The sequence below is a fragment of the Neomonachus schauinslandi genome, chromosome 15 (assembly GCF_002201575.2).
Source record: "Neomonachus schauinslandi chromosome 15, ASM220157v2, whole genome shotgun sequence".
Classification (NCBI taxonomy): domain Eukaryota; kingdom Metazoa; phylum Chordata; class Mammalia; order Carnivora; family Phocidae; genus Neomonachus; species Neomonachus schauinslandi.
In genome coordinates this window covers 19633618-19659784 of record NC_058417.1, presented here as the reverse complement: position 1 = coordinate 19659784, position 26167 = coordinate 19633618, and the positions used below count along the sequence as shown (strand labels likewise).

At 37.9% G+C, this 26167-nt stretch overlaps 1 protein-coding gene across 1 annotated transcript in view; it reads right to left on the bottom strand.

The window, feature by feature from the left end:
• Positions 1-26167, bottom strand: part of ATAD5 (ATPase family AAA domain containing 5) — a 45747-nt gene that overhangs the window by 3594 nt on the left and 15986 nt on the right. The window contains 13 exon segments of the mRNA XM_021704249.1: positions 1027-1207; positions 5480-5544; positions 6648-6741; positions 7769-7902; positions 8182-8355; positions 13477-13627; positions 13728-13870; positions 14101-14180; positions 15508-15604; positions 17886-18074; positions 18523-18682; positions 19648-19805; positions 22295-22521. Of these exon segments, the coding sequence (XP_021559924.1) occupies positions 1027-1207; positions 5480-5544; positions 6648-6741; positions 7769-7902; positions 8182-8355; positions 13477-13627; positions 13728-13870; positions 14101-14180; positions 15508-15604; positions 17886-18074; positions 18523-18682; positions 19648-19805; positions 22295-22521 (1853 nt within the window).

Sequence of the window (26167 nt, the reverse complement as noted above, 5' to 3'; positions counted from 1 at the left end):
AATAGTATGGCAATAGTTACTAATTTGTTTTTTATAAAAGGTTATTTTCCATTTCTTATTTATCATATTTACATCTAAGAAACAGTTAAAGATATAAGTTCACAATGAATTAAATATATATGATTGCTACTCTGAAAAAGAAAAACGTATTAAAATTTTGAACTGATCAAAGAAAAAACAAACTTGACAGGGGATTAATATTACAGAACTTCACCTTGGTTTTATTTAAATATTTGTGTATTTCCCAGAGCAGGATCTGTAACTACAGAACTGTGACTATGGAGCATGAAAACCACAAACTATGAACTTCTTCAGGAAAGGAACCATGTCTTATTCATGTAAACACAGGACCTGGCATGGAGAAAGTCCTCAATAAATGTCTGTGACTTCAATTAGGTAACAATGACTGAAGATCGATAAGAAATAAAACATTTCTGAAATGATAAAGTTCTTATGAAAAATAGAATTATAGACTATTGAAGAAGCTAAAAGAGAACTTACAGTCATATAAAAATAATTTATATATATATGGAAAAATCACCAGTGTTTTTTAATAAGTAAAAAAAGGAAGCTAGTTGCTAAATATCATTCTATTTGTTTATAAGAAACTATGATTACAGGGCAACTGAGTGGCTAAGTCAGTGAAGCATCCTACTCTTGATGCTTAGAGTCGAGCCCCGCGTCGGGCTCTATGCTCAGCACAGAGTCTGCTTGAGATTCTCTCTCCCTCTCCCTTTGCCCCTCCCGCTTATGCACATGCTCATTCTCTAAAATAAATAAAATCTTAAAAAATAAAAAAAGAAACCATGCTAATAAATTTATAAGTAACAATTTGTTCCGTGTGCAGTTTAACTCTATTTACCCACATCTAATGTTTATAAAATTTTCACCAACACAGTTGACATATGTATGTTTATACATATGTTTATGCTCAAAAATTTTAAAATCTTTCAGACATTTTGGTATAGCATGTACTTTAACATAGGGTCCCACTGTAGAAATTTCTTTTATAACAGATCAACTTACGACAAAGGGATAATGGCCTTTCTTCTAAAAATCCACCTCCACTTCTAATCCAGAATTGTAAGTAAAGGATACTTTTTCTGATATCACAAGTATTTGCAGTTAACAATGTTACAAAGTCTTTCACATCAGTTCTAAAGTTCTCAGCCAAGCAGATCATCTGTAGGTAGCTGGCAACATTTAGCTGAGAAAAAGAGAAAGAGAGAAAGAAAAAAGAAACATGGTGAATTGCACAGTTAACAGAAATACGTCAGTAATACACATCTAAAAGTAGGACAAATTTCACTAAAATTCACACTATCTTAGCTCTTGAGAATGAAACTGATCTAGAAAAATATAATAAAGGAATATACTTCCAAATTAAAAATATTTTACATATACTTATTTTAGTAACTGTATACAATCTAAAACAGCAATGAAACTTTTATGGGAGATTTTCCATGAACGCTGAAGGCAATTTTATTTTATTTATTTATTTTTTTAAAGATTTTATTTATTTATTTGACAGAGAGAGACACAGTGAGAGAGGGAACACAAGCATGGGGAGTGGGAAAAGGAGAAGTAGGCTTCCCACAGAGCAGGGAGCCCAATGCGGGGCTTGATCCCAGGACCCTGGGATCATGACCTGAGCTGAAGGCAGACACTTAACGACTGAGCCACCCAGGTGCCCCAATAAATAAAATCTTTAAAAAAATAATAAATCTTTGACCTCATTCTATGCACATACAGTACTCCTGCATACTTCTGGGACTTCTGCTTCCCACAAACTAAGAATTCTGCTTTCAATAATGAAGTACCTACTATCAGACAAATCTTGCCATCAGTAATAACGATAAACTCAATAATCAGCTACAAATAAGTATAAAAAAACAAACTATTTGAAGGCACAAGACAGTAACCAAAAGCAGAAGATAACTGAAGGGAAAATCAACACTTAGACAAAAGAAAATGGCCCTGGGTGAATTCACAACCCCCCCTCCCCAAATTGATTTCTGACTTAGGACAGGATGCAGCAGTGGTGGCTAAAACTCAGGCAGAAACTCACAGTGTTACTGGCTTGAACCAGAGGACAGAGTTTGGGATGCTGGCAATAGCTGGAAAGTGAGAGAGGATGTCTATGAAAGTTAGGGAAACAAATTCTTTTTTTTTTTTTTTAAGATTTTATTTATTCATTTGAAAGAGAGTGAGCGAGGAGACAAGAGAGCAAGCAAAAGCAGGGGGAATGGCAGGCAGGGGAGAAGCAGGCTCCCCGTTGAGCTTAGAAAGCCCAACATGGGACTCGATCCCAGGACCCTGAGATCATGACCCGAGCTGAAGGCAGCTGCCCAACCAACTGAGCCACCCAGGCATCCAGGAAACAAATTCTAGCTAAAGAAGAATGCAAATCCCTGGTTGATGCCTGAACTTCACATGTGTGGGTCTGTCTCAAAGCAGCCCAGCTAAAACTAAAAGAACTGAACAGAAACTTTAGCTGCTACATACTACAGGAGAATATTTATTCAGAGGAACAGAACCAAATCCAGAGTATCTACAACATAATAGCAAAGTACAGGATAAAACTCTAAAATTCCTACACATACAAAGAAACAGAAAAAGTAATTCCTAAGAGACAAGACAATCAATAGACTTAATCACAAGATGATGAAAATGGGAGACAAACCATAAGAGACTCTTTTTTTTTTTTTTTTACCATAAGAGACTCTTAATCTCAGGAAAAAAAATAAGGGTGAATGGAGGGGAGGGGGGGGGGGGGAAAGGGTGGTTGGGTGATGGACATTGGGGAGGGTGTGTGTTATGGTGAGCACTGTGTATTGTGTAAGACTGATATATCATAGACTTGCACCCCTGAAACAATAATATGTTATATGTTAATAAAAACAAAAGGTGACGAAGATATTGGAATTAGCAGAATTTTTTTTTTAAGATTTCATTTATCTGACAGAGAGAGAGACAGCGAGAGAGGGAACACAAGCAGGGGGAGTGGGAGAAGGAAAAGCAGGCTTCCTGCTGAGCAGCGAGCCCGATGCAGGGCTTGATCCCAGGACCCTGGGATCATGACCTGAGCCGAAGGCAGACACTTAACGACTGAGTCACCCAGGCGACCTGGAATTAGCAGAATTTTAAAACAGCTAGTAAAACTATGCTTAAAGAACATAATGAACAAATAAGAAAGCCCAGCAGAAAAACAGAAGCCATAAAAAGAAGCAAACAGAAATTGTAAAACTAAAAACCATAATATCAGAATAAAAATTTTACTAGATGGGCCTCATAGGAGAATGGAGGTGGCAGAAAAAAATGGCAGTAAATTTGACGATTAATCAATACAAATGATCAAATCAAAAGTACAAACAGAAAAGTTAGGGGGGGGAGGAGAACAGCATGCCTCAGCGACATGGGAGACAATGTAAAATGTCTAACATACGTATAATTAAATTCCCAAGAGGGAAAGAGAAAATGGGCATAAAATAAATTTGAAAAAATAAGTTTAAAAGTGAACCTCATTGAAGGAATGACATATATTTATGGATTGTAGATATCCAACAACCAGAAGCAGGACAGATATGAAGAAAAATAACACCTAGGCACATCACAGGCAATTGTTGAAAACTAAGGTTAGGGACACCTTGGTGGCTCAGTCGGTTAGCGCCTACCTTCGGCTCAGGTCATGATCCCAGAGTCCTGGGATTGAGCCCCGCATCGGGCTCCCTGCTCAGTGGGATGACTGCTTCTTCCTCTACCCCTCCCGCCCTGCTTGTGCTCTCTCTCATGCTGTCTCAAATAAATAAATAAAATCTTTAAAAAAAAAAAATGAAAGAAAAGAAAACTAAAGAGAATATCTTGAAGGCCATCGGGAAAATAATGACATACTACATAGGGGGCAAAAAAAAAAAAAGGTGACTTATAATCAGAAATACCAATGTCCAAAAGAAAATGGAATGACATCTTTCAAGTACTGATACAGGGGTGCCTGGCTGGCTCAGTTGGTAGAGCATGCGACACTTGATCTCTGGGTAGTGAGTTCAAACCCCATGCTGGGTGTGTAGCCTACTTACAAAAAGAAGTACTGATGGAAAAACTGAGAACCCAGATTTCTATACCAAGGGAAAATATTCTTTGAGAATGAAGTAAAAATAAAGACATTTTCAAGTAAACAAAACCTAATATAATCCACTGCCAGCAGACTAGCTCTATAAAAATTGTTAATGAAATTCTTCAGGCTGAAGAGAAACAAAATCAAAGAAAAAGTCAGATCTTCAGGAAGGAATGAAGTATATTAGAAATTATAAGTATATAGGTAAACATAGAAGTCAACTTTTTATTCTCCTAATTTCTTTCAAACACACATGGCTGGCTAAAGCAAAAAAGCAGAGCATTATATTGGGGAGTTTATAATGTGTAAATGTAAAACATCTGAAAACTAAAGCATATGAGAGAGGGATGGTAAATGGACTGATATCTTTGCAAGGTTCTTAGATTCTCTATAAATTAGTATAATACTAACACTAAATACACTATGAAAAACTGGGGCGCCTGAATGGCTCAGTTGGTTGGGCTTCTACCTTTGGCTTGGGTCATGATTTTGGGGTCCTGGGATCGAGGGCTCCCTGCTCAGCAGGGAGTCTGCTTCTCCCTCTGCCTCCCACCCCCCACTTGTGCTCTCTCTCTCTCTCAAATAAAGAAAATCTTTAAAAAATATACACTATGAAAAACTAAGAATGCATATTATTTCTAAAGAAACTACTAAAATCTATGTCCTAATCCATTTCAAATGGCCTGGAAACCACCCACTAACATCCTTCATAAACGCAGACACGAAAGTCCATAACAATATATGAGCAAATCAAATCCAGAACTACAAAAAGACATAACACATCATGACCATATTATCTTAAGAATGCAAGACTGAGGGGCGCCTGGGTGGCTCAGTCGTTAAGCGTCTGCCTTCGGCTCAGGTCATGATCCCAGGGTCCCGGGATCGAGCCCTGCGTTGGGCTCCCTGCTCAGCAGGAAGCCTGCTTCTCCCTCTCACACTCACCCTGCTTGTGTTCCCTCTCTCACTGTGTCTCTATCTGTTAAATAAATAAATAAAATCTTAAAAAAAAAAAAAAGAATGCAAGACTGCTGATTTTAAAAAACAACTAACATCAGTCGCCACATTAATAGAATTAAAAAGGTAAACCGTATGATTGCCTCGAAAGATTGAAAGTATCTGACAAACTTAACACCATTCACAATAAAAACACAGCTAACTGATGAAGAGCATATATGAAAATATATGGCTAATATCACACTTAATGCTAAAAGAATGCCTACTTTAGCCCCAAATTCAGAAACAAGACAGAGATACTCGCTCTTAACTCCCATTCAACCGTGTACGGAAGATACACCGGCACTATCACAAGAAACCACCTTGTATAGAATTGTGACATGATTTATGAACAAAATGAAAACTTACAAGCGAAGGAGTACTGAAATTAATTTCTTCAAAGCAGCCATCAAACATTAAACTAAATGTTGGATCTATAGGAAAAAAACATTTAAAAAAACCATTAAGACTACTAAATTAATTTTTCCGTTACTTTTTCTATGAAAATATTCTATATTTCATTGGTAATGAAAATATCATTTAAATTATAAATCACTAAGGAACTGAATTTCTGTCTTGACCTAAAGTAACTTTTGATCTTTTAATTAAATTATCATGTAACCTTGACTAATACAATTTATTTCAATATTTTTAAAGTATAATCATTAACAGTCAAATGAGCTGTTAATTTTAAGTAGAGTCTAACATAAATACTTTTTCCTATAGAAATCCATAGCAGAGAGATGCTACTGAATATGTGCAATGAAAAATATTAGAAAACAATGTTATAATTCAGTGTTTATAATGAAAAAAAACAAAACTATGTGACTCTCAAAATTGAACACTGAATGCAAATTATTAGGAAGGTGGACCAATTTCAGGGTCCATCGGTGGAGCGTGTTACTCTTGATCTCAGGGTTGTGGGTTCAAGCCCCATATTGGGTGTACAGATTACTTAAAAAATAAAATCTTAAGAAAAAAAAAAAGAAGGTGGACTAATTCCATTAGGCTGGCTATGTACTTTAAAATATGCAATAATCCACATGGAAGTGTTCTCAGGGGATAAGGAATGGCTAAGTTCAATATTAAGGCACTGCAGAAAGGTTGAGCTCCATAAAAAATTCTGACAAGTAACGTTTGGTGATCTAGGTATGAGGAAGAGGCGAAGAGAAGGCTCTGTTACCGCCCCTACCAAAACCCCTTTCCTGGATAGTTCATAAATCTCTTTGCCTGCATTCTAGGCTGTTGTAAGCATCCTAAATATCTAATACTCAACACAATGATTCAAAGTAGTATCCAATTTCCACACCACAGCTATTCACAGGGTAATATAGTAATTTTATAATTACTCAAGGCTGTGAATCAATAGCAAATTTAAATAATTCTTCATTTAAAAATGATCTAGGAGCCTCCAAATTTTAGAAAAAAAGACTTAATTTACTAGCAGACTTTTAAAGGAACGTTTCTAACTAAAATGAGAAGCTTTCTCAAAATATTTTAACCAAAAGTAATTAGTTGTAAAATCACTGTTACTTACCACTAGTAGTAAGGATCACAGGTCTTTTAGTTGTTGCCATGAATGTTTTGATTGCATTCAAAAACCCAGCATCTTCTTCAAAAATAACATCAACCTAAGAGCCATTTATGAGAATAATACTGTATTGAGTAACAAAACATTTACTGGATAGCTTCTGTATATATACTAGATACACTGTATGTCTGCTAGAGACAAAATTTATGAATTTATGAAAAAAATGTTTTTAAGATTTTATTTATTTATTTGACAGAGACATAGCGAGAGAGGGAACACAGCAGGGGGAGTGGGAGAGGGAGAAACAGGCTTCCTGCCAAGCAGGGAGCCCAATGCGGGGCTCGATCCCAGAACCCTGGGATCATGACCTGAGCTGAAGGCAGATGCTTAAACGACTGAGCCACCCAGGCGCCCCAACTTTTTTACTTTTAATAGTGTAAAACATTTTAGGCTTTCAATGTGGGCTGAATTCATACTGTTCATAAATTTCATAAATTCAGGGGCGCTTGGGTGGCTCAGTCGTTAAGCATCTGCCTTCGGCTCAGGTCATGATCCAAGGGTCCTGGGATCGAGCCCCGCATCGGACTCCCTGCTCAGTGGGGAGTTTGCCTCTCCCTCTCCATCTGCCTTTCCCCCAGCTCATGCTCTCTCTTGCACACTCTCTCCCAAAAAGTCCACTTGAGATTCTCTCTCTCCCTCTGCCCCTCCCCCCACTCATGCACACACACACACACACACACACACACGCTCTCTTTCTCTAAATAAATAAAATCTTTTAAAATTTTTTTAAAAACTCAGATACAAGTATTCCTGACTTTCTTGGCTATTTTAGAATACTTTATAGTAACACATACAGTAACCTTTTGAATAAGTTCTTTTTTTTTTTTTAAAGATTTTATTTATTTCTTTGACAGAGAGAGACACAGCGAGAGAGGGAACACAAGTAGGGGGAGTGGGAGAGGGAGAAGCAGGCTCCCTGCAGAGCAGGGAGCCCGATGCGGGACTCGATCCCAGGACCCTGGATCATGACCTGAGCCGAAGGCAGTCGCTTAACCAACTGAGCCACCCAGGCGCCCTTGAATAAGTTCTTATTATGAGATAACATGAACATATGCCCATAAGCCTACCTCCTCAAAAAGAATGAGAGATGTTGCATTTTTCCTGTTGGGTTCCTCAGTTCCAAATTCTTTGACATTTGACTTAGTTGTGTTTGTAGATTTAGTCTGAATAATTGGTTTTTGTTCACAAGAATTTTTTATTCCTGCATAAATAAAATGTTAGTATTTTAGATAAAATCAACTTTTAATAGAACACTGGATGTTTCTGCAGGATAAACTCAAACTGAAACCCTCTATCAAAACTAAACAAGAGGTGGGGAAAAAAAACTGAAACAAAATATCAAAACTCCTCTATGTAGGACCTTCAGTGTAGCTGAGGTTTAATAAAGAGCAATAGAAACTGAGGAGATATGATATTTTTATGTATCAGGGCCATTAGTATTAAAAACTGCCACATATATTTTGTCCGTTTAATGTCTTACCTTTATTATTTTCCGGAAGTACTACTTCTTCATTATTTTTTGGCTTGGAAGACACTTTAAAATAATTTGCCAAAGTTTTAGGTGGAAGTGTTCGCTTTGGTACGCTAGTTTGTGGTGACGGTGGAGGAAGTTTCCTTGGTGATGTAACAACTTTCTTAGGGGAGCTTAATTTTTCTGCCAAAAACAAATTTACTTAACGATAAGTATTCTAAAAGTTAAATGGATGGTAAGATTGAGTTCTCCACAGTCTACATTTCTACTCTTACCAGTTAAAAATTGATATAGAAATTTTCTTTCATTTTTACATTCAAATACTGTGTACAAATAGTACTGTATTATTATAGTTATTCATTCTATCATCAGAGAAGGTAAAACCAGTCATCTGAAAAAGACATTCTTTTCCAGTGAAACATACATCCTTGAGGCAAAGAATGTTCAGAATCTCTCCATTCACTTTCTCTCCATCTGCTTGAGTTCAGAAGAGATTGGAGGAAAAGTGATAATGGTACATACTGAGCACATTATGGAACACTGTTATCCAACTTCAGTTTAGCCCTGTAGTAAATGGAAACTGCAAGCAGAAAATATGTTTTTCTAGAGATGCTGTGGAGGACAGATACAAAATTTAAAAATAAATGGTTGACCTCTACCCTCCAGAAGTCCTGTGGTGCCAAGCATTTATTCCAGAGCATGTCCTTTTCTCCCCTCTAAGTGCTCTGATTCAGTCCTCACATGTCCAAATTATATTTCTTCACACCCCGTTTCCACAGATCTTATCATATCCTTTGCATATTATAGGTGTTTGAAAACTTACTGAAAACTTTCAGTTTGCCATTTGCAACGACATGGACAGAGCTACAGTGTATTATGCTAAGTGAAATAAGTCAGTCAGAGAAACACAGATACCATATGATCTCACTCGTGGAATTTAAGAAACAAAACAGATGAACTATATGAGAAGGGGGAAAAGAAAAAAAAGAGAAGGAAACAAGCCATAGGAGACTCTTAACGATAGCAAACTGAGGGTTGATGGAGGGATGTGGGTGGGGAATGGGCTAGATGGGTGATGGGGAGAAAGGAGGACACTTGTGATGAGCACGGGGTGTTGTATGTAAGTAATGAATCACTGAATTCTACTCCAGAAACCAATATTGCACTGTTATGTTAACTACCTAAAATTTAAATGAAAAAAAAAAATTTGAGTTGGAAAAATTATCCTAGACATCACTATTATCTCATAAAAATAGGGATTTTAACACAAGGTAAGAGGCACAAAATCTCAAAAAATATTTCTTTATATTGAATAGATTTCAATTTATAAAAAACTCAACATTTTGTCCTTATTTTTCTAATTTTGACATAGTACAAGGATTGCTTGATCATGGATTGGCATCAGTCCAAAGACTGGTTTTAGAAAATATGTGCCAATTTTTAATTTTGATACTTAGTTAAGTACTTGGCTAAATTTTATTGATATATTGTTTTTAAAGGATTTTCCACAAAAGCAATCAGCTCCATGGAGAGAGAGCTACCTTCTAGGTCTGAGATATCTTAACAAGCCAGAAAGCAAAAACAAGTATCAAAGATCACTGGGGCTACATCAAAAGGACACAAGCCAATTCAGTCGGGTTCCCACTAGTCAAAGAGCAGACGATATGAGCACAAAAAGAAAAAAGCGTTCTGCTTCTGGCCAAGACATACATTGGATTTACCCATATATCTGAAATAATACCAAAAAACTAAACATAATAGATGAAACAATGCTTTCAAGACTTCGGACATCATGCAAAAAAGAAGAGTGATATACCCGAGAGACAAGAAACAAACAAGGTGAACCCCAGGAATTGCCTAGCTTCCTGCCTTGTGAGAGAATGTCTAGGCCACAGTGAGGAAGGGGAAGCCAGTCCAGAGGTTTCCTGAGCTGAGGAGACTGAAGAGGAGCCTGGAGATGCCAAGGCAGATAGCATTCATGGGGCAGAATAGTGAAGAGAGCTCCATGGAGTGCTCCAGAAATCTACAGAGGGTCCCTCTCAAGTCTTCAACTGAGTAGTGATCAGTAAAAGATTAGGAAAAATAATCCCTGAGGCTCACAGACAGCTGGGAATAGTTCCTCTTGCACTAGACAGAACAGCAGACTTCAGAATTCATGGGGCACTGGATAGAGTACTCAGAAGGATTTTGCCTAAGTATCAGGGCAAAATTAGTCCTAAACTAGATGCTTCTATGGCCTCACCTAATATAGCATAAAAGACCCAAAACAATCAAACTTACAAAAAAAATTGGGCATGGTAACACAGAAAATATAAAAAGGACCCAAGTCCAGCTTCTAGAAATGAAAACTACAATGTGTGAAATACAAAATACATTGGATGGCACGGACAGCATACTGCATATTGCAGAAAATAAGATTTGTGAATTTGAGTAGTTAGAAACTATCCAAGATGAAACACAGATAGGAACAAGAAGACTGCAAACCTGAACAATCAATCATCAAGCTGAGACAACTTAGCAGCATTATCCACAACAGAATGTAGTATGGAAACAACCTGAGTGCCCATTCATGAATGGATCCAGATGTGGTATCTATACATAATGGAATATTACTCAGCCCTAAGAAAGGACATCCTGCCATTTGTAACAGTGAGGTAAGTCACAGAAAAGCAAGTACTGTATAACATTACTTATATGTGGAATCTAAAAAAGCCAAACTCATAAAAACAGAGAGTAGAATGGTGGTTACCAGAAGATGGGGTAGGGGGGTAGGACAGATGTTGTTTAAGGGTACAAACTTGCAATGAGTAATAAATAAATCCTAGTAAATAGGATTATTCTATTATAATATTCTATTATAATCACCAAACCTCCTAAGACTATACCTTAATTATTCCAGCCACTAAAAATAAATAATTATGTAATGTGATAGAGATGCTAATGTAAACACAATCGCAAACATATTACAATACATAAATCTATAAAATTAACATGTATAAATATATACAATGTTAAGGTCAAATATATTTTATTTTATTTTTTAAGATTTTATTTATTTATTTGACAGAGAGAGACATAGCGAGAGAGGGAACACAAGCAGGGGGAGTGGGAGAGGGAGAGGGAGAAGCAGGGGGAGTGGGAGAGGAAGAAGCAGGCTTCCGCTGAGCAGGGAGCCCGATGTGGGACTCGATCCCAGGACCCTGGGATCATGACCTGAGCTGAAGGCAGATGCTTAATGACTGAGCCCCCCAGGCGCCCAAGGTCAAAAATATTTTAGTTAAGAGGAAAAAAAAACTGGGGTGCCTGGGGGGCTCAGTCATTAAGCGTCTAACTTTGGCTCAGGTCATGATGCCAGGGTCCTGGGATCAAGCCCCGCATTGGGCTCTCTGCTCGGCGGGGAGCCTGTTTCTCCCTCTCCCACTCCCCCTGCTTGTGTTCCCTCTCTCACTGTCTATCTGTGTCAAATAAATAAATAAAATCTTAAAAAAAAAAAGAGGAAAAACAACTGCTTGGAATTTTCCAAATTTGATGAAAATATAAACCCATTTGTACAAGAAGCTCAACAAACCCCAACCACATGAAACATGAAGAAAACTACGCCAACGCACATCAAAGTCACAGGCACTCACGACTAGCGACAAAGAGAAAATCTTTTTTTTTTTTAAGATTTTATTTATTTTTTAGAGAGCGAGCGAGAGAGAAACAGCATGAGAGGGGAGAGGGTCAGAGGGAGAAGCAGGCTCCCCGCTGAGCCGGGAGCCCGATGTGGGACTCGATCCCAGGACCCTGGGATCATGACCTGAGCCGAAGGCAGACGCTTAACCATCTGAGCCACCCAGGCGCCCGACAAAGAGAAAATCTTAAAAGCAGCAAAGAATAATGAACACAAGGGACTGAAACACATATATATATACAAATCCATGAGTTCATCATAATACTAAAAAAAAAGTAACCCAAAACTCATTGGACAACCTCAGAGATTACTAGGGCACCATTACTCTATGAAGTGAAAAATAAATGGAAAGAATGAAGCATTTCTCGTGCCTTTCCTGTATAAACTATGTCAAAGTATCCAGACACTGCATGAGGAGAACTGCTTCTCAGAACTTTAACTAATAAATTCAGAAAGGCTAAGTGAATTACAAAATCACCATTTTTTTTTAACCCTTAATGAAACAATCTACTAGGTAAAGATCATTCATGGCTACAAAATACTGTTAGTTCAAAGAGTGATGTGGGAACTTTATAATGGATGGATCAGCGTGGAAACAACTGAACTCACCAATCCATGTTAATATCATAAATGTATCTTCGGCTCTGATGCCATACAAAGTGCACAGCCCTGCCTATGCATGTATGACAGCCCCGAAACAGAACCTGAATCTAAAGCCCACAGATCTAACTGCCAGTTTACAAGTAAATAGGGAAGAGGAATATATTAACTGATACCATAAAGATACAATCAGCCAAATCCAAAATGTGAGAAATTTTATGAAAAATGACCCAAACAAATGGGTCAACAAATAAATGATATGAAAAGGATGAGGGAATTATTAGGGAGACTGAAAGAAATTCAAAAGACATTAATCAAATATAAGATGTAAACCTTGTTTGGATCCAAATTTGCACAAAGCATTTGAAACAACAGAAAGCCAAAAGAGGAGTATCTATGAGATGAAATTAAGGTATCAAGTTAATTCCATTAGGTATAATTATGATACTGTGGTTATGCTTTTTAAAAAGTCCTTATCCGGGGTCGCCTGGGTGGCTGTCGGTTAAGCATCTGCCTTTGGCTCAGGTCATGATCCCAGGGTCCTGGGATCAAGTCCCACATCGGGCTCCCTGCTCAGCCAAGGAGTCTGCTTCTCCCTCTCCCTCTCCTCGTGTGCTCTCTCTCTCATTCACTCTCTCTCAAATAAATAAATAAAATCTTTTAAAAAAGTCCTTATCAAGAGGGCCCGGCTAGCTCAGTCAGAGGAGTGTGTGACTTCTGATCATGGGGTTTTGAGTTCGAGCCCCATGTTCAGTGTAGCGATTACTTAAAAATAAAATCTTAATAAATACATGAATAAGTAAATAAATAAAGTCCTTATCAGTTAGAGATACCTATGAAGTACATATGGGTAAAATTATATGATGGTCTTGAGATTTGTTTTAAAACTGTACAGGAAAAAATTAAAAAGGCATGTATGTGTATAGGAAAAGATAAAAAAATGAATGGCAAAATGCTGATTATTATAATTCTTTTTGTAGATTTTTATTTTTTCCAATGATGTTATGACCTAAGGAAAATAATTTACTTACTTGGTGACTTGCCTAGGTTGTAACTATTAAAAAAACAAGGTTTTTGAGAGTTTACACCTTGCTTGTCCACTTGATGGGACTGAGTAGCTTCCTTCAGTTGAGATAGAATTTGTCTACCACTGCGCTGAGAAGACGCATTGACTTCAAATATCTAAAAGAAGAATATATGAAAGCAAGGCAGAATGGTTGGTTTTCCTTTAATTCAAGTGTAACTACTACATTAACATTCTCCCAGTGTAGCTCTTACTAACCTTGAATCCAAGCTCCTGAGCACAAGCATACACTGCCGCCGTTTTTCCCACTCCTGTTGGCCCTGTTATAAGAACAGTATTGCAAAGGCGAGTCTCTTCTTCGTCATCTGAACTGCCTTTAAAATCTATGCTGTCCGACAGATCTGAAAAATTATTCAAATGCACATTACCATTTGCTAATTGCTCAGGCAGCAATTCTACCTCACGAAACCCAATGATCAAACCTTACAAACTTCTTGCCAGTAAATGCTGGAAATTTAATTTACAAAAACTAGAAAATCAAATACAAAATACCAGTTAAGAAATTTTATATAAATATTCAGCTAATCTAACTCAAAATGTCCAGTGAAATGGAGAAAATAACTCAAAATACCTTCCTGTTTCTCATCTTTTTTTCCCTTCAAATTTTGTTTTTCTTCCAATTCAGCTCTTCTCTTCCAGTCTTTCAACCAACTGCCGTAAGAAAATGTATGTTAATAAAAATAATTAACAGAATAGAGATATATCTCTTTGAATCAACTAAATAGTAAAATATATTTACATGGGCATGAATATTTTTAAATGAAGTAACTTTTACCAAAACACACAAGACTATAGGAGCAATGTTATTCATGGCAACACTGTTCATATTAGCTTCCAAACGGAAAAACCTAAAAGTACCTCAGTAGAAGAAAAGATACACACAGTACAGCTACCTAAAAAACCAGTACGGAGCAACTATAAAGAACTGAGGAGACGCGCCTGGGTGGCTCAGTCATTAAGCATCTGCCTTCGGCTCAGGTCATGATCCCAGGGTCGTGGGATCGAGCCCTGCATCGGGCTCCCTGTTCGGTGGGAAGCCTGCTTCTCCCTCTCCCACTCCCCCTGCTTGTGTTCCCTCTCTCGCTGTCTCTCTCTCTGTCAATTAAATAAATAAATAAAATCTTTAAAAAAAAAAAAAGAACCGAGGAGACCCCGTGATGACATGAAAGATGCCTAATACATGGTGCTAAGCGTAAGTGGAAAGATGAAGTCCTAGTTTGGAGCTAGACTGCCCAAGCTTGAGTTCTAGCTCCCCAACTTTAGAGCTGTGTGACTCTGGACAAATAATTTAACGTCTGTAGGCCCATTCCTCATCTGTAAGATAAGGACAACAGTATATTATAGTTTTAAGGATTAAATGAGCTAAGAACAATGCAAGTACTTAGAATAGTGCTAGGCTCAAAGTGTTAACTATTATCATGGGTCCCTATTTCTTATATGAAATCCTTTGGACCAGGTGAGTTTTGGAATTCAAAAATTTTCAGATATTAGAAAAGTAACTTGGTACATATACCACATATAACACAATACCTCTAATGGGGTCTGTGGTGTTACATCCACAATCACTTAATATTTCTATTTTTAAATAATGTATGTACTCCTACTAAGTGGGACCCATAAAAACCGTAATATATAATAAAGTTAATAACTTTCGGTTTACAGAACTTCTTGGATGTGGGAATCATAGACAAGGGATTATGGACCTGAATTAGTAGTAATATGATCCTATTTGTTAGGCAGAAAGGAGCTAATATATGCATAAAATTTTTTCTGTAAGGTTTTACAAGAAACCTTTAATAGTTGTTACCTCTGGAAAGTAGAAATGGAAGAAAAGAGGGATGTTTACTTTTCACATTTTTCTTTTTTTAAGATTTTACTATGTATTACTTTATAATTTCTAGATTTTAGTATAAATAAAACAAAGCAGTAAAACTAGATCCATAAACAATTTCTCAATTTTTTTACAAGTTTTACCAACCTATGTAACTTTTTTATAGCTAGCTCATTGCCTATGACTTCACTGGAGTTCTGAGGTTGATACTTTTCTGTCCAAAGCATGTCTTCAGTTCCAGAATCTAAAGCAAAAAATTTATATTAAAATATTTGTCCTTGACATAAGAATATATTCTGAGACATCTACAGTATTGGTTCATGTAAACAATGAGTATTTATACAAGTATTTATATCTACAAAATGCCAAAAGGGTCAATTTCAAAATTTAACATTACATTTAAAATTCTTTTTTTTAAATTTTTAGTATTTTTATTTGAGAGAGGGAGCTGGGGGAGAGACAGCACGAGTGGGGGGGAGGGGCAGAGGGACAAGGAGACTCCCTGCTGACTGGGGAGCCCAACCCTGGGCTTGATCCCAGGACCCTGAGATCATGACCTGAGCTGAAGTCAGATGCTTAACTGCCTGAGCCACCCAGGCGGCCCACATATAATATTTTTCAAATCAAAAACCTTGCCCCTTAAAAGCTAACCACCACTGCGGTGCCTGGGTGACTTAAGGAAGTGTCCAATTCTTGATCTCAGTTCAGGTCTTGATCTCAGGGTTTTGAGTTCAAGCCTTGTTGGGCTCCACACTGGGCATGGAGCCAACGTTAAAAAGGGTGGGGAGGGGTGCCTGGTGGCTCAATCGTTAAGCGTCTGCCTTCGGCTCAGGTCATGATCCCGGGGCCCTGCGATTGGGCCCCACGTGGGGCTCCCTGCTCTGCAGGAAGCCTGCGTCTCCCTCTCCCACTCCGCCTGCTTGTGTTCCCTCTCTCGCTGTGTCTCTCTGTCAAATAAATAAATAAAATCTAAGGGGAAAATTAATTAATTAATTAATTAATTAATTTAAAAAAGGGGGGCGCCTGGGTGGCTCAGTCAGTTAAGCATCCAACTCTTGATTTCGGCTCAGGTCATGATATCAGGGTCATGAACTCAGGGTAGCAAGATCAAGCCCCATGTCTGGCTCCACACTTAGAGGAGTCTGCTCCTCTCCCTCTCCTTCTGTCACCCCCCACCTCTGCACCCCAGCATGCTTTCTCTCACTCTCAAATAAATAAATAAATCTTAAAAAAAATAAATAAATAAAAATGCTCATAACATTAAAGCTGTCACCATAAAGTCTCATGACAGTAAGGTTTAAAAATACACATTTAGGACGCCTGGGTGGCTCAGTCGGTTAAGTGTCTCCCTTTGGCTCAGGTCATGATCCCAGGGTCCTGGGATTGAGCCCCGCATCGGGCTCCTTGCTCAGCGGGGAGCCTGCTTCTCTCTCTGCCTGTTGCTCCCCCTGCTTGTGCTCTCGAGCACACGCACTCTCTCTCTGTGACAAATAAGTAGATAAATAAATAAATAAATATCTTAAAAAAAAAAAGTACACATTTAGAGGTGGTTGGCTGGCTCAATTGGTAGAGCATGTGACTCTTGATCTTGGGGTCGTGAGTTCAAGCTCCACATTGGGGGTAGAGATTACTTAAAAAAAATTTAAGTATATTAAAAAATAAATAAAAGTACACATTTAAAATTTTAATAATCACTAAAAAACATGAAATATGAAAAATGATTCATACTGTAAGAAATAATTTAAAGAGCAAAGGCAGCATAATTTAGTGCAACTTCCTTTGACCCCCTGAAATAAAACATTAAACTGTCCTATTAAGTCAGCCTGGGTAAACAGACATGTACTACACTCCCATTTGAGAAGGCTGAATGTTGTAAAGATGCCAGTTCAGTCCAAATTAATCTATACACTAATGCAAAATCAAAACCCCAATGGGATTTGTGGTAGGAGGATCTACAGTTCATTCAGCAATGTAGCTACATGAACATAGTTTAAAAAAACGATAGAAGACGTGCTGTACAAGTGTCAAAACATACTCTAAAGCTATGTAACAGGATGAATTAATTAATTCAACAGAATACTTTGAAAAAGCTAGATAACCCAAATAGGAACATGTCAGAGACATGTGAAACAGATATAAAATAAATTGTATAGTATAATTCCAGGTTTTTACAAAAGCACATGTATTTACAGAAGCAGAGAAAAATCAAAGACCAAACACCAATCTGTTAAATGTGGTATTCTTTAAGGCTGTAATTAGTAAGGATTCCACTTGTTTTATACACATACATTGCTTGAATGTTGCGATGAACATAAAGAGAAGAGAAAATGAGAGGTTAAATAAACAAAAGTGTTCTAGGACCAGAAGGAGAAGATCTAATTTACCAGGAACAGGAGAGCTTTCTGAGGAAGACTCTTTGCCATCATCTATTATCAGAACATCAGGATCTTCAACTGCTTCTGTTTCTACTTTACATGTTGTACTCAAGGCAGTTTGTTTCTTCCTGGATGTTTTAGAAAGAAGGCCTTTACAAGAATCTAGCTTTATCCCAGTGGAGCTGTTTCTTTTGTCAAGCTCTTCTGGTTTCCCATTTATCTTTTTTGGACTTTGTGAATACTCATTTGGTTTCTTTCTTTTTGACTTATGAATTTCCGTTTCCACTCGTTTCCTTTTGCTTTCTTTTTGGTTGACACTGGGCTCTCGTTGTGGACTTTCTATTTCAGAAATTACAGAAATGCATGTGCTTACTAATCAACGAAAACCAAATTTTAATATCCGACCATCTTAATGTCACTTCAAAATATCCAGTAATCTTATTACTACAAAATGAAGAAGAATCAAATGTGGCATACTGAAAGCAAGCAGGCTATCTTGTTATTTAGATTGCCTTTTATACAAGCTATGTAAATTCAAATGATCTCATCTAAGGCTTTCCTTTAATGAACTATTAATATCTTAACATAATTAAAGCTGTCTTTGGGCTCGCATCTGTGGAAAACGGCAGGGGCCAACACTGCACTGAACAAGATGCTTTACTTCAGTTGAACAATTTTCCCTGCCAACCATAAACAATATTCTCTGTGGACTTGCAGGAGTCAATGACCAAGACTTAATGCTTTCAAAAGCAAAATGTTAATGTAAATGATAATACTTATCACTAACCTTGTTTACGATGACACTCAGAAAGCACCTGGTGCTCACTTCGTTTTTTTAGAAGCAAAGAAAAATATTTCCTCAAAGAAAATTCAGGATTTGACCACCTAATTTCCTCCAGCAAAAGATTTCTTACTTCTTCAGTCAAATCTTTCCTTCTCTCCACAAACTATAATAAAGAATAAAATGCTCAATAACAGACACTGTCTATTTTTTAAAGATTTTTATTTTTTTTAAAGTAATCTCAGGCGCCTGGGTGGCTCAGTTGGTTAAGTGTCTGCCTTCAGCTCAGGTCAAGATCTCAGGGTCCTGGGATCGAGCCCTGCATCAGGCTCCCTGCTTGGTGGGAAGCCTGCTTCTCCCTTTCCCACTCCCCCTGATTCTGTTCCCTCTCTTGTGTCTCTCTCTGTCAAATAAATAAAATCTTTAAAAAAAAAAAAAAAAGATCTCAGGGTCCTGGGATTGAGCCTGGCATCGGGCTCCCTGCTCAGGGGAGGAGTCTGCTTCTCCCTCTGCCCCTCCCCCCACCTGCTCTCTGTCTCTGTCTCAAATAAATAAAATATTAATAAGTAAATAAATAATAAAGTAATCTCTGTGCCCAATATGGGGCTCACACTCACAACCCTGAGATCAAGAGTCTCTTGCTCCACTGACTGAGCCAGCTAGGTGCCCCCTACACTGTCTATTAATACTAGTCACAACTACTTTCTGTCTATAATAAGTCAGTATTAATGCAGAAGAAGCTTTAGTGACTAAATACAACCTTGACAATGAAGCTGCATTTGCATACTTTTGAAGGACTTAGTTCATATTTTTTTTGTTCCCTCTTTCAACTTACACATTAGATTAGAATGCTGACTTATACAGTATCTAAATGTGCTATATAATCTAGTATTCTTTTGAAATTGGCTGCCATTAATTATTTTTTTGGGGGGGGCTACCATTAATTCTTAAAGTGTTTCTAAAGCTCTAGGAATATTTAAAAGAGATGTCTACCCCAATTGGGATTTATTTTTTAAAACTGGATTCTAGGGAAAAAAAATGAACTTCAGACCACAATAGATTTCCAAATTTTTTTCCCTTTGAAAGAGGTGAAGGAAACACCCTGCAAAGGAGGAGCTCTCCAGTACTTACCCCAACAGCAGACTTAGTACTTTTAGAACTTGAATTCAATGTTGAAAATTCACCAAGAGCAAGAACACATTTTGAGAGATCTAGAACTTTAGTATTCAGTTCTTTAAGTTTGGTTAAGAGAGAGCAAGTAGGTGGTTTCAAATGCCACAAATGGGATCCTAAAGAAAAATAGAAAACAAATATCTTAATTACTTGCGTTCACATACATCAAATGCCAAATATGCAAACATGAAAAGACTTGACAACTACATAGTTAAACACAAAGATCCCAGAACTCAGTGAGCACACAGCGAACCCATTCTTTCTGTGAACAAATACAATTTATAAAAATTACTGAGCCTTCTGTTCCAACTGTTTAAAATAACCAAGCAATAGCAACCTTTCTTTTCTTTTTCTTTCTTTATTTTTTTAAAGATTTTATTTATTTATTTGACAGAAAGAGAGAGAGCACAAGCAGGGGGAGCAGCAGACTCCCCACTGAGCAGGGAGCCTGACATGGGGCTCGATCCCAGGACCCTGAGATCGTGACCTGAGCGGCAAACGCTTAACTAACTGAGCCACCCAGGTGCCCTCTTTTCTTTTTAAATCAACCTTGCTACTCAGGGTAAAAATTTCAGGGGCTGTTGGCATCCTGCTTTAAAATTTAAACTTTGAAGTCAGACCTGGGTTCAAATCCAGACTGTGCCACTTGCTAGCATGGGCAAGGTCCTAAACCTTAGTTTCTTCTTCTCTACTATGGGGGTGGCAATAGTCTACCTCCTAGAGTTGTTATGGAGATTAAATTAGTCATGCATACAAAGTGCTCAGCAGAATGCCAGATACTAGTAAATCAATGTGCAATAACTCTTACGGTTCTAAAAGAGATTCTCTCTGTGCTTGCCTCATCTCCTCATCTACAAATACATATGCTAAGTTTTACAGTAGCACTCTGGTGAAAAAGTGTTTATTAATATCAGGGAAGAAAAACAGAACTAATTTCTATAGTTGAATATGCTATTAAAAAATGCTGTAGGGGCGCCTGGGTGGCTCAGTCGTTGAGCGTCTGCCTTCGGCTTAGGTCATGATCCCAGGGTCCTGGGATCGAGCCCCGCATCAGGCTCCCTGCTCTGTGGGAGGCCTGCTTCTCCCTCTCCCACTCCCCATGCTTGTGTTCCCTCTCTTCCTGTGTCTCTCTCTGTCAAATAAATAAATAAAAATCTTAAAAAAAAAAAAAAGATGCTGTATAAAACTGAACTGGTGAAAATAACAGGAAAGGTTTCATCAACTGACTGGCCAATGGCTGAACTAGGGAAGAAAGGGAAAGTAAAATATCATTAGAAAGACTGGCTAGGAATTTGCCTGTATAAATGGGAGGATGAGAGGCGCCTGGGTGGCTCAGTCGGTTGAGCATCTGATTTCAACTCAGGTCATGATCTCGGGGTCTTGGGATCGAGCCCTGTGTCGGGCCCTCCATTCAGCGGGGAGTCTACTTGTCCCTCTCCCCCTGCTCATGCTCTTTCTCAAATAAATAAATAAATAAATAAATAAATAAATAAATAAATAAATAAATAAATAAATAAAACTAAATGGGAGGCTGAAGAAAACTAAAAAACTACCAAGGTCAGGGGCGCCTGGGTGGCTCAGTTGTTAAGCGTCTGCCTTTGGCTCGGGTCATGGTCCCAGGACCATAGCGGAGCCGCCTGCTTCTCCCTCTCCCACTCCCCCTGCTTGTGTTCCCGCTCGCTGTGTCTCTCTCTGTCAAATAAATAAATAAAATCTTTAAAAAAAACAAACAAAAAACTACCAAGGTCAGAAACACAAAATGAAAAGAGAACACAGAATATATTTCATGAGTAGAGGGAGTGCATTAAACCAAACCACAAAGCCAGTTAAGAAGAATACAAGGGCTTTTGTGCTGGCAAAGAAACAAAACAAAACAAAAACAAAAAAAACACCTCTAGGCAGGGACAATGATGAGAAAGAGATAAAGCTTTATACACTTTTGGTAATTAAAAACTAGATAAGTAAAATAAGATTGTGGTTGCTACAGCATTTGAATCCAAACAGAAGCAGGTTCTGATCAAGCTAAGACCACTGTGCAAGTGGCCTGTGCAAGCAGCTCACCCTTGTGCACGGTGCATGTGAAGAAAGGGTGAAGTGGAGCGTGCAGCACTGCGACTTGTTACCTACTCCAGCAGATATTTATACGGTTTGAGAGAGGAAAAGCTGTTCTGGAAAGGAGGCAAACAGACTGCCCTTGAACATTCAACAGCCCTTTGGAAAGAATAGAGCTGGAGCTCCTCTGAGAAAGTCTTAGCAATCATCTGTTCACACACAGGCTACGTGTGTAAAGAGCACTGCGTTCCATTTAGAACACAGTGCCTCTCTGGAGAACAACATCCGCTGGGGTCCCACCCACGTGCCTGTTCTTCACCAGCACAGGGGGTGCACAGCGGCTAAGGGATGAGGATGCTGCTGGCTCTCTTGCCCCGACTGAGCAACCTCGGAAAGTGGGTACAAGACTGAGGACGAGAGAATGAAACACATCCTTCGAATTCCCACTAAAATCCCCTTAAGAATTATCTTTAAACCTTAGCCTCATTTTAAGTTAACTTACGGTTTCACGTTACTTCCAACATTGAAAAATATTTCATTATGACAAACTCACCATCATCTTTTTGTCGTACATGGACGACTCTCTGGAAACCAGCACTCGCTGCACTGTACACATCTAATGCAGCAGCTTTCTTTGCGATCTGTCGTTTCAGCAAATCCGGCAACCCACTCATTAGAAAGTCACGCTTTGCTTTAGAATATGTGCTGCTGAAGCGAGCACAGTCACGCTTTGCTTTAAACTGCACATCATAATCCTGAGACTTTTCGGATGTATCTTGACTTTCAAGAAAATGATGTGAAAGAAGAAAGCTAAGGTTATACACACTTAAAAAAAAAATAAACTACAAAACACTTTTAATTTAATTTGAAAAAATCAGCCTCCTGAAATGTTAGCTGGTCAAATTCATTTTTGCTTATCATAAAAACAAGTCTATCAGTTGTAAGAAATTAAGTAAAAATAAGTATACATAGAAAAATCATTTGAAGGACATCCACCAAAATGTTAACAGAGACTATCTTTGAGTGGTGAGTTTTTTCCCTTATGTCTTTTGTCTTCTTTTTTAAAAAACAAGCATTTATATTATAATCAGAAAACAAAATAAGTGTTATATTTCAAAAAGTTAATGCAAAAATTTCTAATGTGATACTGTTTCCCAAATAATAGCAAGAACATTAGGGCCTTTACTACTGATGCCTCAGTTTTACCTGGCTTATCTTCATATTGCTAATCATAAGAGTCTTGACCTCAGTGGGAGGGAGGTGAGGGGGTAGGGGAGGATGGGATGCTGGAGTAGTGGAGGGGGGAGAGTGTGGTATCACAGCTTATTTGCCCTTCCTAGCCTGTCATATACAGAGTGAGGATTGTCATATTCTCTACAAACAGAAATTTGGGTTGGTAATTAAAAAGAGGCTACAAAAACTTCCATTTCTCCTTTCCTTTTCTATTTGAGAGAAATGAGGGAAAGATGAGATCTAAAGCCAGAGTGAAGGAATTAATCTTAGAAAAGAGGTGGTGTACCTTTTTTACTGTTAATTGGAAGGAAGGAGGAAAAGATGGTTGAAGCTGTAGCTAAATGAATATGTGCCTGGGGTGCCTGGCTGGCTCAGTTGGTAGAGCATGCAACTCTCGATCTCGGAGCTGTAAGTTTGAGCCCCATGTTGGCTGTAGAGATTACTTAAAAATGAAATCTTAGAAAAAAAAGAGTATGTGCCTATAGCAGAAGGTAAACTTTAAGGTAGTAATGTAAAAAATATACATATTATATATATGCTATACAATATGTGTTATATACAATTATAAATAGTTTGGGGGTGTGTGTGTGTGCGTGTGTGTGTATGTGTGTATTTCCTAGCTTTATCTGCTAAGAAGGTCTAGAAGCATTGATACCTCAGGAGCAATAAGTAAAATAAGCACCTAGATCTTGGTTTCTAAATACCATCCTCCACTAAAAGGAACCAGGGCTCTGTGGAGAAAAGGCTGTTTTACAAAGCTGGGACAGGGCAAATCAAAGATGAACCTGGAACATCTTCCTGTTTCAGAAAGTAAGGAATGCTGAATAAATGACGGGGATGTGTCAAAGGGGCACAGAAACCAAGCTGAAAGCCTCCCACTGGCTAAATGAGAAACAATCTGAGTATCAAAATAAAAATTAATGGATTAAAATTCCATTAAAAAATAGGAAATAATGAATAAATGAATAAATAGGTAAATGAGATATGTAAAAGCACTTTCTCATAGCAGCCAACAAATAGAAAAACAAGAGATAATCAGCAACAGCTAATCACCATTTGACAATGATCACAGTGTGGTTAATCCAGGTGGAAGCCATCAATGTTAATGCTAATAACTGGAAGTCTGCTGAAGAACAAGATATTGGCATTATCTTAGAATGCCTTCCCCCAAATATGAATCAGTTTCAAAGGGAAAGGGTGAATTTAAGGTGGACAAATACAGCAGATGTCAAGAGTCCAGCTGCTCAAGGTCGGCATCACTGGTGAGGAAAAGGGTTAAGGTCACATACACCACTGTATGTGATGTACTGAGAAGAGCAGAGTACCATTTCTGCGGTAATCCTGACAAGAATGTAGAACTGTAGTCTCATAGTGAGGAAGTATCAGACAGACCCAGGTTGAGAGTCATCCTACAACACACGCAGTCTGTGCACGTCAATAAAAACGGTCAAGGAAATGGGAAATCTTGGTGAAGGGGATATGGAGTTCTTTGTAGTATTCTGGCAACTTTCTTAAAGTTATTTCAACATAAATTATTTTTTAAATTCTTTCATCGCACACCAATTGAGGAACATAAGAATAATTCTAATAAACTTAAGTAGTCCAAAACCAGCAAATTTCTTCCTTCAAACAATTCTACTGGCTAAAGCAGATGCATATAAGATGAAATGGTAGACTGTGGGATCTATAGGTTAAAAAAAAAAAATCAATTGTATTTCTATATACTACAAATCAACAATTAGAAAATAATACCATTTACAATAATATTAAATACATGAAATACTTAGAGATAAATTTAACACAACACTTATAAAACCTCTACATTGAGAACCACAGAAATTAAAAACAAACAGAAAAAAAAAAAACCAAAAAAACCAAATAGAAATATATACCATGTTCTTGGATCAGAAGACTTAATATTATTAAGATATCAATTCTCTCACAATTTCATACAATCATTAGCAAAATCCCAGCAGAATTTTACATGAAGTTCCTAACATCTTTATTCACAATAGCTTAAAACTGGAAACAACCCAAATGTCCACCAACAGGAGAAGAGACGGACAAAAGTGGTGTATCCATACAGTGGAATACTACTCAGCAAAAATATAACAATGAACTACCGATACATAGTTGACCCTTAAACGTGGGAGTTTGAGTGCCGACCCCCTGTGCAGTCAAAGATGCATGTGTAATGTTTGACTCCCCCCAAATTTACCTACTAATAATAGCTTACTGTGGACCAGAAGCCTTCCTGACTCACATTAACTGTTGATTAACACATAGTCTAAGTTGTGTGTATTATATGCTATATTCTTTACAATAAAGTAAGCTAGAGACAAAAATAGTAAGAAAGTCCTAAGGAAAATACATTTTTACAGCACCATAATGTAAAACATCCATGTAAGGGGGCCTGCGCCATTCAAGCCATGTTGTTCAAGAGTTGACTGTATTTGGGGCGCCTGGGTAGCTCAGTAGTTAAGCGTCTGCCTTCGGCTCAGGTCATGATTCCAGGTCCTGGGATCGAGCCCCGCATCAGGCTCCCTGCTCCACGGGAAGCCTGCTTCTCCCTCTCCCACTCCCTCTGCTTGTGTTCCCTCTCTCTCTGTGTCTCTCTCTGTCAAATAAATAAATAAAATCTTAAAAAAAAAAAAAAGAGCTGACTGTATTTAAGGACATGAATAAATCTCAAAATCAGCACACTGAATGAAAGAGGCCAGGTTAAAAAAAGAGTACATATGATTTCACTAATAAAGAATTCTAGAAAATGCAAATTAACATAGAGAAAAAGAGATTGGCACTTGTCTGGGCAGGGACTAGAAGGAGGACTGCTGGAGGGCATGAGGAGTCTTTCGGAGGGCAATGGAAATAAATCCATATCTGTATGGCAGGGGTGGTGCGTTCACTACGTATCCAACTGACAAAGCTCATCAAGCTACATGCTTTCAATAAAGGTGACTATATGTAAATTATACCTCAATGAGGTTTAAAAATTTAACTAATCGATTAAAAATAATAATAAAAGGTAAAAGAATAAAAAATAACATACCACTGTAAACCTATATAGAATGGCTAAAATTAAAAAGTCTGAAATGCCAAGTGTTAGGGACTGGAACTCATACACTGCCCGTGGGAATGTAAAATGGAACAACCACTTGGGAAAAAAGCTCGGCAGATTCTTATAATGTTAAAC